This window comes from Rhipicephalus microplus, chromosome 4 (genome assembly GCF_043290135.1).
Source record: "Rhipicephalus microplus isolate Deutch F79 chromosome 4, USDA_Rmic, whole genome shotgun sequence".
NCBI classification, from domain to species: Eukaryota; Metazoa; Arthropoda; class Arachnida; order Ixodida; family Ixodidae; genus Rhipicephalus; species Rhipicephalus microplus.
This window is the reverse complement of record NC_134703.1, coordinates 197,173,713-197,185,803: the sequence shown is the minus strand read 5'-3', so window position 1 is coordinate 197,185,803 and position 12,091 is coordinate 197,173,713. Positions and strand designations below refer to the sequence as shown.

Sequence of the window (12,091 nt, the reverse complement as noted above, 5' to 3'; positions counted from 1 at the left end):
GAGGGTCGAGGGAGTTGGGACTTGGAAATCTGGCTGAAACATTGCAATCGCTGCTGGCCCTCGCAATATGGCTTTTTGACTCGACAACTGGAGTCTCCGCAATGCTGATATCGCGAGTTCCTACAAACGAAGGTGGATTTGCAAGATCGGGCCTCAAACGTATAGCCTATCCGGTGGTTCAATCACATTACGTAAAGGTTTACATTCCGCGAAGACCCGCACACGCACACATTCTATCTGGTAACACAGTAATGTAAAGAAGGATATGTACAAGCTAAAAGCCCTTATTGTCCCCCGTTTCACTGGCGCAGGACCATTCACAAGGCAAAATATTGGCGCCATGACGACTAATTCGAAATCACACTATTAATTTACCCTCTTAAAAACGTAATCTTGTGTACACCTGCATGTACACTATTCCAGAACCCGTTTCCAAGGCACACTGAATGGCAGTGACCGCACGACAGAACGGCGCGAGCAGACGATCGAGAGGACGATGCGCAAGCTGCCATTTTTTGTGTCCTAGTGCTTGACTTCATTACAACTAGCGAGACTGCAGCGTGAGGTAACCAGGATTAGTACTGTAGCCTGACGTTAAGTTAGTGTCGATGACGGTAGGTGCACTGCGAGAAATTTGACTTTAATATAGAAATAAAGTAACTTATCAGGATCTGCTGAGTATCATGCTTGCTCAGAGCTGTCTCCGTATATAGGAGAATTGTTTGGCAGAGTAAACTCGCCTCGAAAAAAAAAGTTGTCAGTACCCCAATAATTTAAATACCGTGCTTATTATTTTTTGCTTATATCCTGCCATTTTGCTAATTGCACTTATGTACTGTAAATTATTCAAGTCATATTCAAGACCTATTCACATTGTTATAAACTTGTCTGCTCTTTTGGACCTGTTCCTATCCCCTCGCCGCTGGTGAAAGCGTCGTGTGCACGTTTTGTTGGCAGAAAAAAAAAAAAAAGACAGTTGAAAAGAAAGTGCATTCTAATGCAAAGCAAGTTACTTTGATCTGTGCAATAAAAAGCAGTCTACAGAACACAGGGCTTTGCCCGTGTGGCTTTCTTTCGTTGCTTCTTTTGTTGACCTCGTTTATAAATTAATGCAGCAAGTTAAGCAATACAAGCATGGAAGTGATCGCGTTAACATAAAGACATGCTCAAAGCAATCGACCTGTAACATTTTCCTAATCTTTCGCTACATGTCTGCAACAGACTGTGTGGACGCAAGCCGTCTAAAAAACAACCTGCCCGCGTCTTCCCAGGAGGGGTGGGGGGAACTCGAGTGAATTCGTCGCAGAGTGGCGGGGGTATCGTTTGGATGTTGCATAGTTGGGTATGGTTTGGTAATGCTGAATTGTTATTTCGTCTTTGTTATTCATATTTATTGAATGAAGGAGAAGCATTGCCCTCAACAAGTGGTGGGAAGCTGATGTTGGGTTGTGCCCCCCTCCTGGTTGAAGGTACTGTTGCTTCTGTCACATCTACACGAGTCGAGCAAAACGTAAAGTCAAGCAAAGCGTGATATCAAGCAAAAGTCAAGTAAAGATGCCCTTGACTGAATTCTGAATGTGTAATCCAGTGTTTACATTTACAGGGTGGCCAGTGAACGGTTCTGCAGCCCGAGCAGTCAGTTTTTACTAGCAGACGCTGCCTGCGTTGGCCTTGCGAGGCGAAAGAGGGGGAGGGGAGCGACCAATTTGCGGGTGTCTTCCTGGGCCGGCACGAGGTGCGAGCATGCGCAGGTAGGGTTGTGGACGGTGCCACCAACGCCAGATCCGCAACATCGTGCAACTAAGAAATGCTCCACATTTAAAAATGGTCAGCTTGTTCTCAAGCGACTGAATTAAGTGGCACGTACACCCCACCTGACAGGTAAAGGAGACCACCCACTGTGTCCCTACCGGCAGAATTTGTTTGTAATTTTCTTTCATGCTGAGGCAAGCTACTTTATTTTATTTATTTATCAGATACTGCGGACCAAGTATGGTCCATGCAGGAGAGGGCAATACAGTTCAAAATTCTTCTACATACATACACTTCCGCTGCAGTATACATTCACTGCAGAACAAAATTCATGTACATTAAAAATTCGTGAAAAACAAGGGACAAATACAGGCAAGAAAGCAGACTTAAGCGACAAGAAAAGGGTATAGTTTCATCTCGGCGTGTTGAGCATAGGGGAATCATGGGGCAGAGCATTCCAATCAGAGACAGTTCTCGGGAAAAATGAATACTTGTAAATGTTAGTGCGTGCAAATATAGGTGTAATGCTACGACTATGTTAATGACGTGAACACCTGGTTGTGTCCTGTGTTATGTAATCTGGTGCATGCAATCCTGATCTGGAAAAGTATAAAAGGCGGAAAAAGTTAAGCCGTGCAGTTTTCCTTCGATCGGCCAAAAGTTGGAGGTTCGCATCCTGCAACAGGGCTGACGGTGAATCGCGACATCTATACCGGTTGTATATAAATCGAGCAGCTAATCGTTGTATTTTTTCTATTTTCTGTATATTACCAGCTGTGTGGGGGTCCCACACAATGCTGGCATATTCAAGAGAAGGACGAACTATGACTTTATAGGCTCTAAGTTTTAGTGAACTAGAAGAACGACCCAATTTATATTTTAGAAAGCCTAATTTTCTCCTGGCAGCAGAACATATACCATCAATATGTGCTGTCCAGCTAAGCTTCGATGTAATCGTTACGCCCAAGTACTTGAATTCTTCTACTTGCCTGATAGCGTATCCACCTACATTATAAGTAAACTCCAGTTTTCGGATTTTGTTACTCAGACATAAATATGCAGTTTTCTCAAAATTAATTACTATTTCCCACCTTTTACACCATTCTTTTATGTAGATTAAGTTCTCACACAAGTCACACTGGTCAGAGATAGAATTTATGGTATTAAAAATTATGCAATCGTCTGCAAATAACTTAACAGACACGCCAGGTCGGATGGCTTGAACTAAATCATTAATATAAATATTAAATAGTATAGGCCCGAGAACTGACCCTTGCGGGACTCCAGATAACACCCCCAAATAACCAGAGGTGAAACCGTTTATATCTACGTACTGTTTTCTGTTCGTTAAGTATGCTATGACCCAGTTAATTATTTCCGGAGGAATGCCAATATCCTTCATTTTATCTATTAGCTTGATATGCGGGACCTTGTCAAAGGCCTTGGAAAAGTCCATAAAGATGACATCAACCTGTCCAGACTTGTCCAGAACTTTGGAGAACTCGTTAACAGTTGCTAATAATTGTGTGGTGGTAGATAATCCCCGTCGGAAGCAATGTTGCGTGCTGTGAATTACTGTATTTTGTTCAAGAAAAGTATTTAAATATTTCGCTATAATATGTTCTAGTAATTTGCAACAAATACAGGTAAGGGAGATTGGTCGATAATTGCTGACTAATAATCTGTTACCTTTCTCAAATACCGGAATTACACGTGCTAGCAGCCAATCGTCGGGCACTGAACTAGTTTTAATCGAAACATCAAATATTATTACTAGGAATCTAGCTATAATTTCAGCTGGGAACTACTTCGCTTAGTTCCCAGTTGATGCAAAAGAAAATGCTCCGCTGTCACGTATAGCGCGCAATGTAACAGACAAAGTGGGCACCACTTATCCAGTGTCAACACTCTGTATTGCATGAGCTTGCATCTCAAACAGCTCTTAGCACGCCAGTGCTCGAAACAGATGCCTTTTCTGTCGACTACCTGTACCTGTAGAGCTTTGCAAATAGCGAATTCTAGAACCAGATCGAATATGAATTAAATAGTATGCAGTTATACCCCTTTATAAGAGGCATGCTCCGGACAGAAATTTTTACCTTTTATATGAAATCTCTTATAAGTAGGGTACTTCGATTTTTTTATCAACCCGTATTTCCCTGCAGGCCCAGTAGTGTCTCTTATACCCATTTGTTTCTTGTATCAGTGTTTCTTATAAAGGGGTTCGACTATAATGACAACGAATTGAATACGAATTGCATATTATTCAAATAGTAAGGAAACAATTTTCAAAACAGTGCTTCAACAATATTGAAATGTGAAATTAACAGTAAGAAATATTAACAAGAGGCTCATTACAACTAATTTTGACCATTAAAAATGCAATTATTAGCTTAACTGGGGTAAACTCGCATAGACAGTGAAAGCCAATGAAAAATTTTTAAGTGTTCGTTGAAATAGAGCGGTTAGTTTATTATTGATGGGGGTATTTTGTCACCACCTTTTAAATAAAAGTTAGGCATAAAAATCAACAACATGTTTGCTGAATCAACATCACGAATTTCATGCATAGCAGATTGAAGATGACACCATTGCTTGGCGACCATTAAGTTTTAAATATAAGCACCTTCATTTGTGATCAGTACGACATTAATAGTTCCTTAAAAGGTTGCTCTGCATGCATGCATCTTGATAATCCACCATTTAAAACAAATAAGTGATGTCTCGTTCTAATAAGCCTTCCTCCTCAGAGGTTTTTTGCCAGTGCTCAATATTAAAAAAAATACTCGGCGTTTCAAATATGTGTTATTCAATTCACGACAAATTATTTGAATAAAACACCATTCGATTCGTTATTTGAGCTTTTAGAACATTTACAGACCCCTACCGTCACCCAAAGTTGCAGTCAGGAGTGAAGCAAGAAGGTTAAGCTATTTTCGTCATTTTATAGGACATTCTCTTCCCTCACTGCTAAAGTGTGTATGATCCATATGCAATAAAGACCACATGAACGCCAAAAAAAAAAAAAGGGGGGGGGGATTGATGCCACACTGTCGAGCTCTAGGGTTCCTTCGGGTAATTTGCGACGGCAGCAGCTGTCCCATGCAGCACTCCGTGCAGCAGTGCCCTTAGCAGCATTGATGCGCAGAGGGACCCTCTCTGGCAAGGGAGACCCGTGGCGCTCCGCACACCTCACCATTCTAGCCGTTCTTAACATGGGAGAGGATTTTGCCCTGCATTGGTTGTAGCCAGGCTGATGATGATGATAGTAGGTTGGGAGATTCTTTTTCACGATAGTTTGAGGGTCCAGACACAGTTCCAGTCAATTTTTTTTGTTGCGTTATATTGTTGGCGTAGGCACACGAAAAACTTATGTGAGGTCCGACTAATTCAAAGCTCTGTTTAGCTTTTTTTATATCCTTTTTTGTAGCATAGCAAGGCGGCACCATGCAAAGAGGTAAACATATAAGCAGCCATCTTGAATGTGGATGGTCAGACACACTAAGTGAAATGTTCGATCATGCCTGAACACAGGAAACAATTGCTTTGCCTTATTCCACAAATCACGCTAAAGGGACCACAATCGGTGACACTTCTTCAAGCGTGGATTCACTATCGCTCGCCCATCCCCCCGACCTGCCATATTCAACATAAATATGCATCTTCGTTCATACTGTCATGATAAATGTGATAATTTTTGCATATGTTCTCTTTTGTCGATTCTATAGCAAATATTACGAACTTAATTTTTGAGCTACTTTTTCATAATTCTTGCAATAGTGGGTAAATGCACACACATAAAAACTAATTTCTGGAAAATGATGATTATGAGGCGTGTCCGAGCCCCACTCTGTATTAGTCTTGATCAGCTGGGGTTCTTTGGCTTGTGATCTAAGATTGTGTACATACGCCAACAGCTTCATAATAAGGGCAGCAGAGCTTGGAGTATCCTTTATTAGGCAGGTAAGTTTGTGCAGCGATTGCATTCCTAAACCAAGAAGCCTCTTTTTATATTAAATTAAGCTTCTCCATCATGAAGGTTACCGTAGACCAACCCCTCTTCTAGAATTCATTCTAAAACTGTTTACTACACTGGCGCTCATCAAACTATGTAGTCCCTTTTGTTGCAGAAGTGACTCTGCATCGATAATTCTAGCAGCTTTGAACACTGGCGCTCATCAAACTATGTTGTCCTTTGTTGCAGAAGTGACTCTGCATCGATCATTCTAGCAGCTTTGAAGTGCGTTTAAATGTCTCATAAGTTAATCTTGACTTTAGCACCAAGATACGATCCCCCAAAGTCATGTCAAACAGAAGCGAAAGCTATTCATGGTCAGTGCTCCAGTTTTGCCTCACGAAAAACAGCAAATGTATTCCTCCGAGCTCTATAAATGTACGCAGCAGGAACAATGAAGGCCATGTGGACACACACTCGGTGCGGTTCACCAAACGAAGCTTAGCATTGGCCAAGCAATGTTAACCCCGCCCTCTTGTTTTCTTCTTAATATCATTCAGCTGCCACTTTGTGACTCCCATAAGAACAGACATTCTGCACATCGACGAATATTCCCCAGCAGTGCATAACAGAAAAGCCAGATATTCAGCCGTAGTTCACAAAATAACTTAATAAATATATAAATCAACACATGTGCCACCCATTACGCTTATTGCTAAATTCACACGCATCAGCTGTACCAATCGCAGGATCAAAGCAATACAACTGTACTCAACTGATTCCTACTTTTTTAAAAATAATTTAAAGGAATGAGCATTCCAGTAAACTGGACTTCCCTTGAGCTCACCTGACTAGTAGTTCTTCTAGTCAAGCGTAGACCTTCACCTACAAAGCCCTTTTTTCAGCTTGTTAAACCTAATTAACGAGGCCTCCATGTGCAAAAAGGAACCATGTGTTCTTTCTTACGGTACTCAACAGAATCTTCTCATATGTTTATCGATTTTAATGAAACATGAGGAGTTTATGAATATCCGTGTGTTGATGCAATATATGCAGTTAGTTTTGTAATATAGTGCATAGTTTTAAAATACAAAATATTTCATGTGAATCTTGGGGAGCAAGTTTTTTTTTTTCTTAATTGAGAGAGTTACAAAGTAAATCAGCATATTCTAATAATCTGGAATCAAAACTGTGGGCAGCGCAACAAGATTGGATATCCTAAGGCCATTAGAACCAAAGTTATGGAATGTTGTAACATATGTGAATGAAATAGTAGCTTTACACTGACTTAATCATTTTCAATGTAGCATAACTGGACAATAGGAGGGGGATTTTCGAGATAGTCATTCTTCTGAAAAAGCCATTAATGTGAGGATTGCTATGACAAGAGCAAATCGTTACATATAAGTGGGTGATAGTAAAAAGTGCTGCAGTGGTAGAGCAAATGTCTCATTTTTATCGCTTGTGTACGCTTGGTTCTGGCTAAAGAGGCGTCTTTAAACGCAGTTAATTAAATTAGCCCTACAAAGCCTGAAACACCTTTTTTTTTTTTGGTAAGCTCAGTTTCGTCCATGTTGGGCCCTGTGGGACCCAACAGAAAACCATATGTAATATTTTTAACATGCTAGAATAGATTTTGCGGTTCACAACTCAGCAAAGAAAACCAGGAACGAATTCCTATAATTACATTTATTGTTTCTAGCTAAAATGACAATAGTTTCTCATACAACAGAGCTCACCACCACAAATAAAGCTGATGAAGCTATTAAAATACCTTGTGATGAATTATTTTTTTAAATTTAAATTGGGGTGGTACAAAAAGACTTATACTAGCTGTTCCACACAACCAATAAGAGAAACTGAAGAGGAAAAAACGGGTGCTCACCTTGAGGACGGGATAGATCTGGCGAATCATTTCGAGAGAGAGTGCGTTGAGTGCCTTTGGCCTGTTCAAGGTAATGACACCTTTGTTGCCAACCTTCTCCAATAGCACATCGGTGGACTCCGTTGTTGACATTGCCCTCTGTGGAACCAGGTGGAATAGTTTACAACCCTTAACTTCATAAAAGGGAATAGGGTGGCCTAAAATCCCATTGCGATGTGGGAAAACTAAAAAGTGGCTATTTCTTTTACTGTCTTTGACAACTCCTTTTTTTTTTTGCATTAAAGGGGCTCCGCAATGTTTTTCTCGTCCAATGACTTCTCTGAAGGAGTCTCACGAATCGAATGCCATAAAAGTTCCTAGAATCTTTCAGTGATCCAAGAGAGTTGGTTAGAGAAGGCGGCAAGAAGAAGAACCTGGACATCTTTGACGGCAGCTTTAGTGTGAATTATTGGACAAACTTTGTAAAGTACGAGCGAAGTAAGAGATTTGTTCAATGAAGTGAAAAAACAGCGCGTAATACAAGAGAGATATACAAGAAAGAGACGTCCTGCCTGTGTGCTGTGTTATGCGCTGTTTTTTCATTTAGTTAATCATGTACCAAACAGCCCAAATTAGCATTTTAGCCCAGTTAGAGATTTGTTGCATGTGGTAATTGCCTTCTTTTGTCTCGACAAATGCACTAGAAGCTAAGCAGGGAGGGATGGTGTAGAGGAAAGAAGTTACGTCCCATGCTCGTCATGACCTTGAGCACTTTCTTCTCTCCCTTCCTTCAAACACACAGCTTACGTTCAGCATAATTGTGGGAGTGGGCTTGCGGTGGCCATAGCAACTATGCAGCCCACAATGCTCAAATAAATAAATGGCCATGTATACTGCGTCATCTTGAAAAAAAAAAGAGAGAGAGAGAGAGAGAGAGGGAAGGGGGAACGATTTCTAACTGGCTTTGACAATGAATTGTGAATTCCAAGCTGTGTGCTGCACTACTAGGTTTGGCTCGCATGTTTTCAGGAGCCTCGACTACGAATTGACAGCTTTTTTTTGGCAATGCTGACAAAGAGTTGCAAGGCCGCTTTAATAAACTGCACGCAAGTGAAGACAAACTAGTAGAATGTGACAAGCCAACCTGCAATGCATACTGTTCATTTTTCTGAAGGCAGGTTAAACACTGTTAGCTCATGCAAAAATCCAAAGTTCGGGTTGGCACGTGCCCAAAGAAAGACTACAATGAGGTAAGCATATGCTTCAACAGTGAGAAAAGAAAGCAGTTGTGTGCAGCTCTTTTTTGAATTTCGCATCTCATTGCACTGCTGCACCACCTGTGTGGTTGGCAAGGCTACCTGATGGCCACATTCGCGCGCCCCCATCCTTGAAGGTGACCACTTTACAAGAAGAGATAAGCTTGGAAGACACACGTATGTGCACCATTTTTGCACCATGCTTGTTCCTTGTTGATAACACGCACCAAATTGAGGCATTACCTGAGATAAATATAACTTTGCAAAAATATATTACTGCAATTAGGTGCATGCTAGCCTCACAGTGTATTGCTATAAATGCCATTTCAATTATTAAAGCTTACAAGTTACACACAATTATCCCCAACAGTGGTGCATACCTCACTAACGCGTACAGTTAGTGATAGTCAAGCTAACATGTTATATAACCATTCGCCGCGTTTTCTCACAAACATACACAGCGATCGGCTAAAGATGCGCATACCACAAGCTGTGTCTGTAAACTCGCAGGTCCCCTCAGGCATCTGAAACAAAAAAATAGAATAACTGCATTTTACTCCATCTGTTTGTGACTACTGTGAAGCTACAACATTAACTGGGCGCTAGTGCCCGTACAAATGCTTAGAATAATGTCGCTACTCGCCGCCGCAAGAATAATATGCATGTAACCCACAAAAGAATATAAATACATAAGTAAACCAACAAAAATACTGCGGAGTCGACAACGTGCCGGCTACACAGCCGACAGTAAACCAAGCACACGCTGCACTACCGGTATCGTATTCCACCAGCGCTCTGCACTTCAGCCGACCTTTCCCTCGACACCGCGCATCATTGCATTGAAAAAGAATGTATTAAAAGTGAGCTTGTCACTACTTACGCGCCGTAAAGATGGCCTCGCTTAGGAATAAAACGCACACGATTACACCAGATGTTCATATTTCGGGCGAGGATAAGACGCGCCAAAACTTGGGCGCACGCCGCAGAGGTCAGTTGCAGTCTTTCATAGAACAAGGCTTTCCAGTATTAGTACGTCCATATTAATCATAGGAATAAGTGTACATTCACTCGGCCAGCAACGGCGCAGTTTTTGCGGTTTTTTTGCCACGCCTCGAAGGCCTACACTGGAAGGTGTCATGAAAGTCGTCGCCGGGCGGTGTTGATCGAGTATGCAACGCGAAACCAACTTTCCGCGAGCACGCCCGATCGCGCGGGTCTCTGACACGCATCGCTCCTCAAATTGAAGCTTCGTAGGGAGCGCAGGAAAGTGGACGCACGGGTTGTTTACCTTTTGGCGAAACCCAAAACTGTCGTCCGCATCACCTTCGGGATCGTCATCTTGCGAATCTCCAGTGAGAGCTCTCCCTCGCTCTCCTTCCCGGGTCGCCGGAGCTTTCGCAGCCCTTCGAAGTCCGGCACAAACTGTAGCGTCCACTTCTCTTTCGCGGACCGAGCTTTCTATTGCCTTCAGCCAGCGACAATCACGCCCATATGAGTTTTATTTACAAATATAAGCACGTACAAACTACACAATCTTTTCGGTACCACAGGACCATTTGCGAATCACTGCTAGCGAGGCTACTGCACGATGCAGTTTCGGATTAGAAAACTGCTTACTTTTCTTTACCTAAATTTTGGTTATAGCGCTCATCATTATTTACAAAAAAATATTTTTGGTCAAATAAATACTTCAAGGAGCATTGTGTTTTCGCAAGCGCGCGAGCAACTAGCACCATACAATGCTGTGTGGCTGCGCTTAGCGCATTTTCGCAAGAACGTCGTACAACAGATACACGTTCCTTCACTTTCCTTCCTCCGTGCTTTCTTTCCTCCGTGTGTTGATACCACGACGTGGTTGATACATAGAGGCAGCCGGTGTTCTGTGGCATAGCCTCCTAGGCTCTCCCTGCGGACCGCTCATCGGCCCCAGCAGAGACAATGTATACATGGTTTACGGTGAAAATAGCCTAGCATTGCGGTTATTGACCCAGTTGCCTGCAGTTGCAAGTAATTGTTCAGCGGAAGCCGCATGTTTAATGTGACGAGTGCTTGTGCATTGGCTGCAAGGGAAAACTAAACTGCACAAAGCAGAGCGCGACGTGCTTGCCTGAGTCATTTTGTAATGTAAGAGACGACGTAAGCACGAGACAATGTCCGAACTCGACAGCTTCAGGTCGCAGTGGTTGCGAGAACTGAAAGTAGATGCGGCTAAGCCGGTTGTACCCGTCGATGGTGATCGCGCCGCAGACGTCTGCAGTCAAGATCGCCTTGTTGCCGGATTTGACGGTCGTCTCAAAAGGGCCGTCAAGCGGCGACTCGTCCAACTCGAGTCTAACACGGTGTGCCAGGAACAGCCTAGAGCATTTGACATTGCCGACTGCTTGCTTCAGGGCGAAATCCTGACCAACGATGATCTGTTCGGGAAGTGCGAAGAGAAGAGGCGCCACTTGGGCCGTCGTACGAATAAGCCAGTGGGGTGCGCAGAAGCGGCGCCTGCACAGAAGTCGTCTCTGGTGGACACCCTGATCAATGATCTGGTGATTACGTTCTTTTAGCAAATCTGTAGGACCCAGTATACGCGTTGGCGTTTCGAGTGTGTTCCTGGCGCCGGCGTTCGCGATATAGTTATCGAACGATCGAAACTTTGTGGAGTTTTAAAGAACTCGAATTGTGCGTTTTTCCAGATTGTAGGTTTTTCCTCTTTTTTTTTTTATTGTAAGGTTGTCGTTCCACCGTACATGACGTTCACTCGCTAGAGTCAATATTCTTCTGTATACCAAACTCAGTTTAGATAATCATTGTTACAGCTCATTTTCAATAACATTTAACTTTCCTGAAATGTTGCTTTGACCATCATGCTCTGTCATCACACTTGCTGATGATTATCTCCATTGTTGCCCCGTGGTAAAATAGTTGTTCGAGGTATAGCGCATTTAGTACGGGACAGAGACGAAGACACAAAACACATACACAAACACATATGTGTTTTGTGTCTTCTTCTCTGTCCCGTCCTGGATGCGCTATACCTCGAACAATATGAATAACTAACACGCCCGCCGTGTAACCTTAGTAAAATAGTCCCTTTAATACACATATATATTAGTGCCCCCAGAATTTCAGCTTCCAAGTCATTTCATTAGAACTTGGTTGTTTTATTTATTTTTATTTATTTATTATACCCTCAGGGCCAGAGGCATTACAGAGGGGAGTGGTACAGAACAAAGGCATAACATGAAGTAGCATGGTTACAAAAAACGTGTACAT

General features: G+C 42.4%; 2 protein-coding genes across 5 annotated transcripts in view; one reads left to right on the top strand and one right to left on the bottom strand.

The window, feature by feature from the left end:
• Hibch (3-hydroxyisobutyryl-CoA hydrolase) overlaps positions 1 to 10,328 on the bottom strand; it is an 84,766-nt gene extending 74,438 nt beyond the window's left edge. Inside the window, exons 1-3 of one of the 2 annotated variants that reach the window (XM_037423698.2) lie at positions 10,116 to 10,328; positions 9,312 to 9,351; positions 7,593 to 7,730 (exon numbers count right to left, since the gene is read on the bottom strand). In XM_037423698.2, coding sequence (XP_037279595.2) covers positions 7,593 to 7,730; positions 9,312 to 9,351; positions 10,116 to 10,165 — 228 coding nt within the window. In that variant the 5' untranslated portion in view covers positions 10,166 to 10,328. Of the gene's footprint in view, positions 1 to 7,592; positions 7,731 to 9,311; positions 9,352 to 9,707; positions 9,858 to 10,115 lie in introns of those variants that run through there. The other variant, XM_037423697.2, reaches the window with a different exon arrangement.
• A 442-nt stretch (positions 10,329 to 10,770) lies between these two features.
• Positions 10,771 to 12,091, top strand: part of LOC119172545 (F-box/WD repeat-containing protein 8) — a 76,693-nt gene continuing 75,372 nt past the window's right edge. For all 3 annotated transcript variants that reach the window (XM_037423699.2, XM_075893909.1, XM_075893908.1), the window contains exon 1: positions 10,771 to 11,364. In XM_037423699.2, coding sequence (XP_037279596.2) covers positions 10,978 to 11,364 — 387 coding nt within the window. In that variant the 5' untranslated portion in view covers positions 10,771 to 10,977. The remainder of the gene's footprint in view (positions 11,365 to 12,091) is intronic.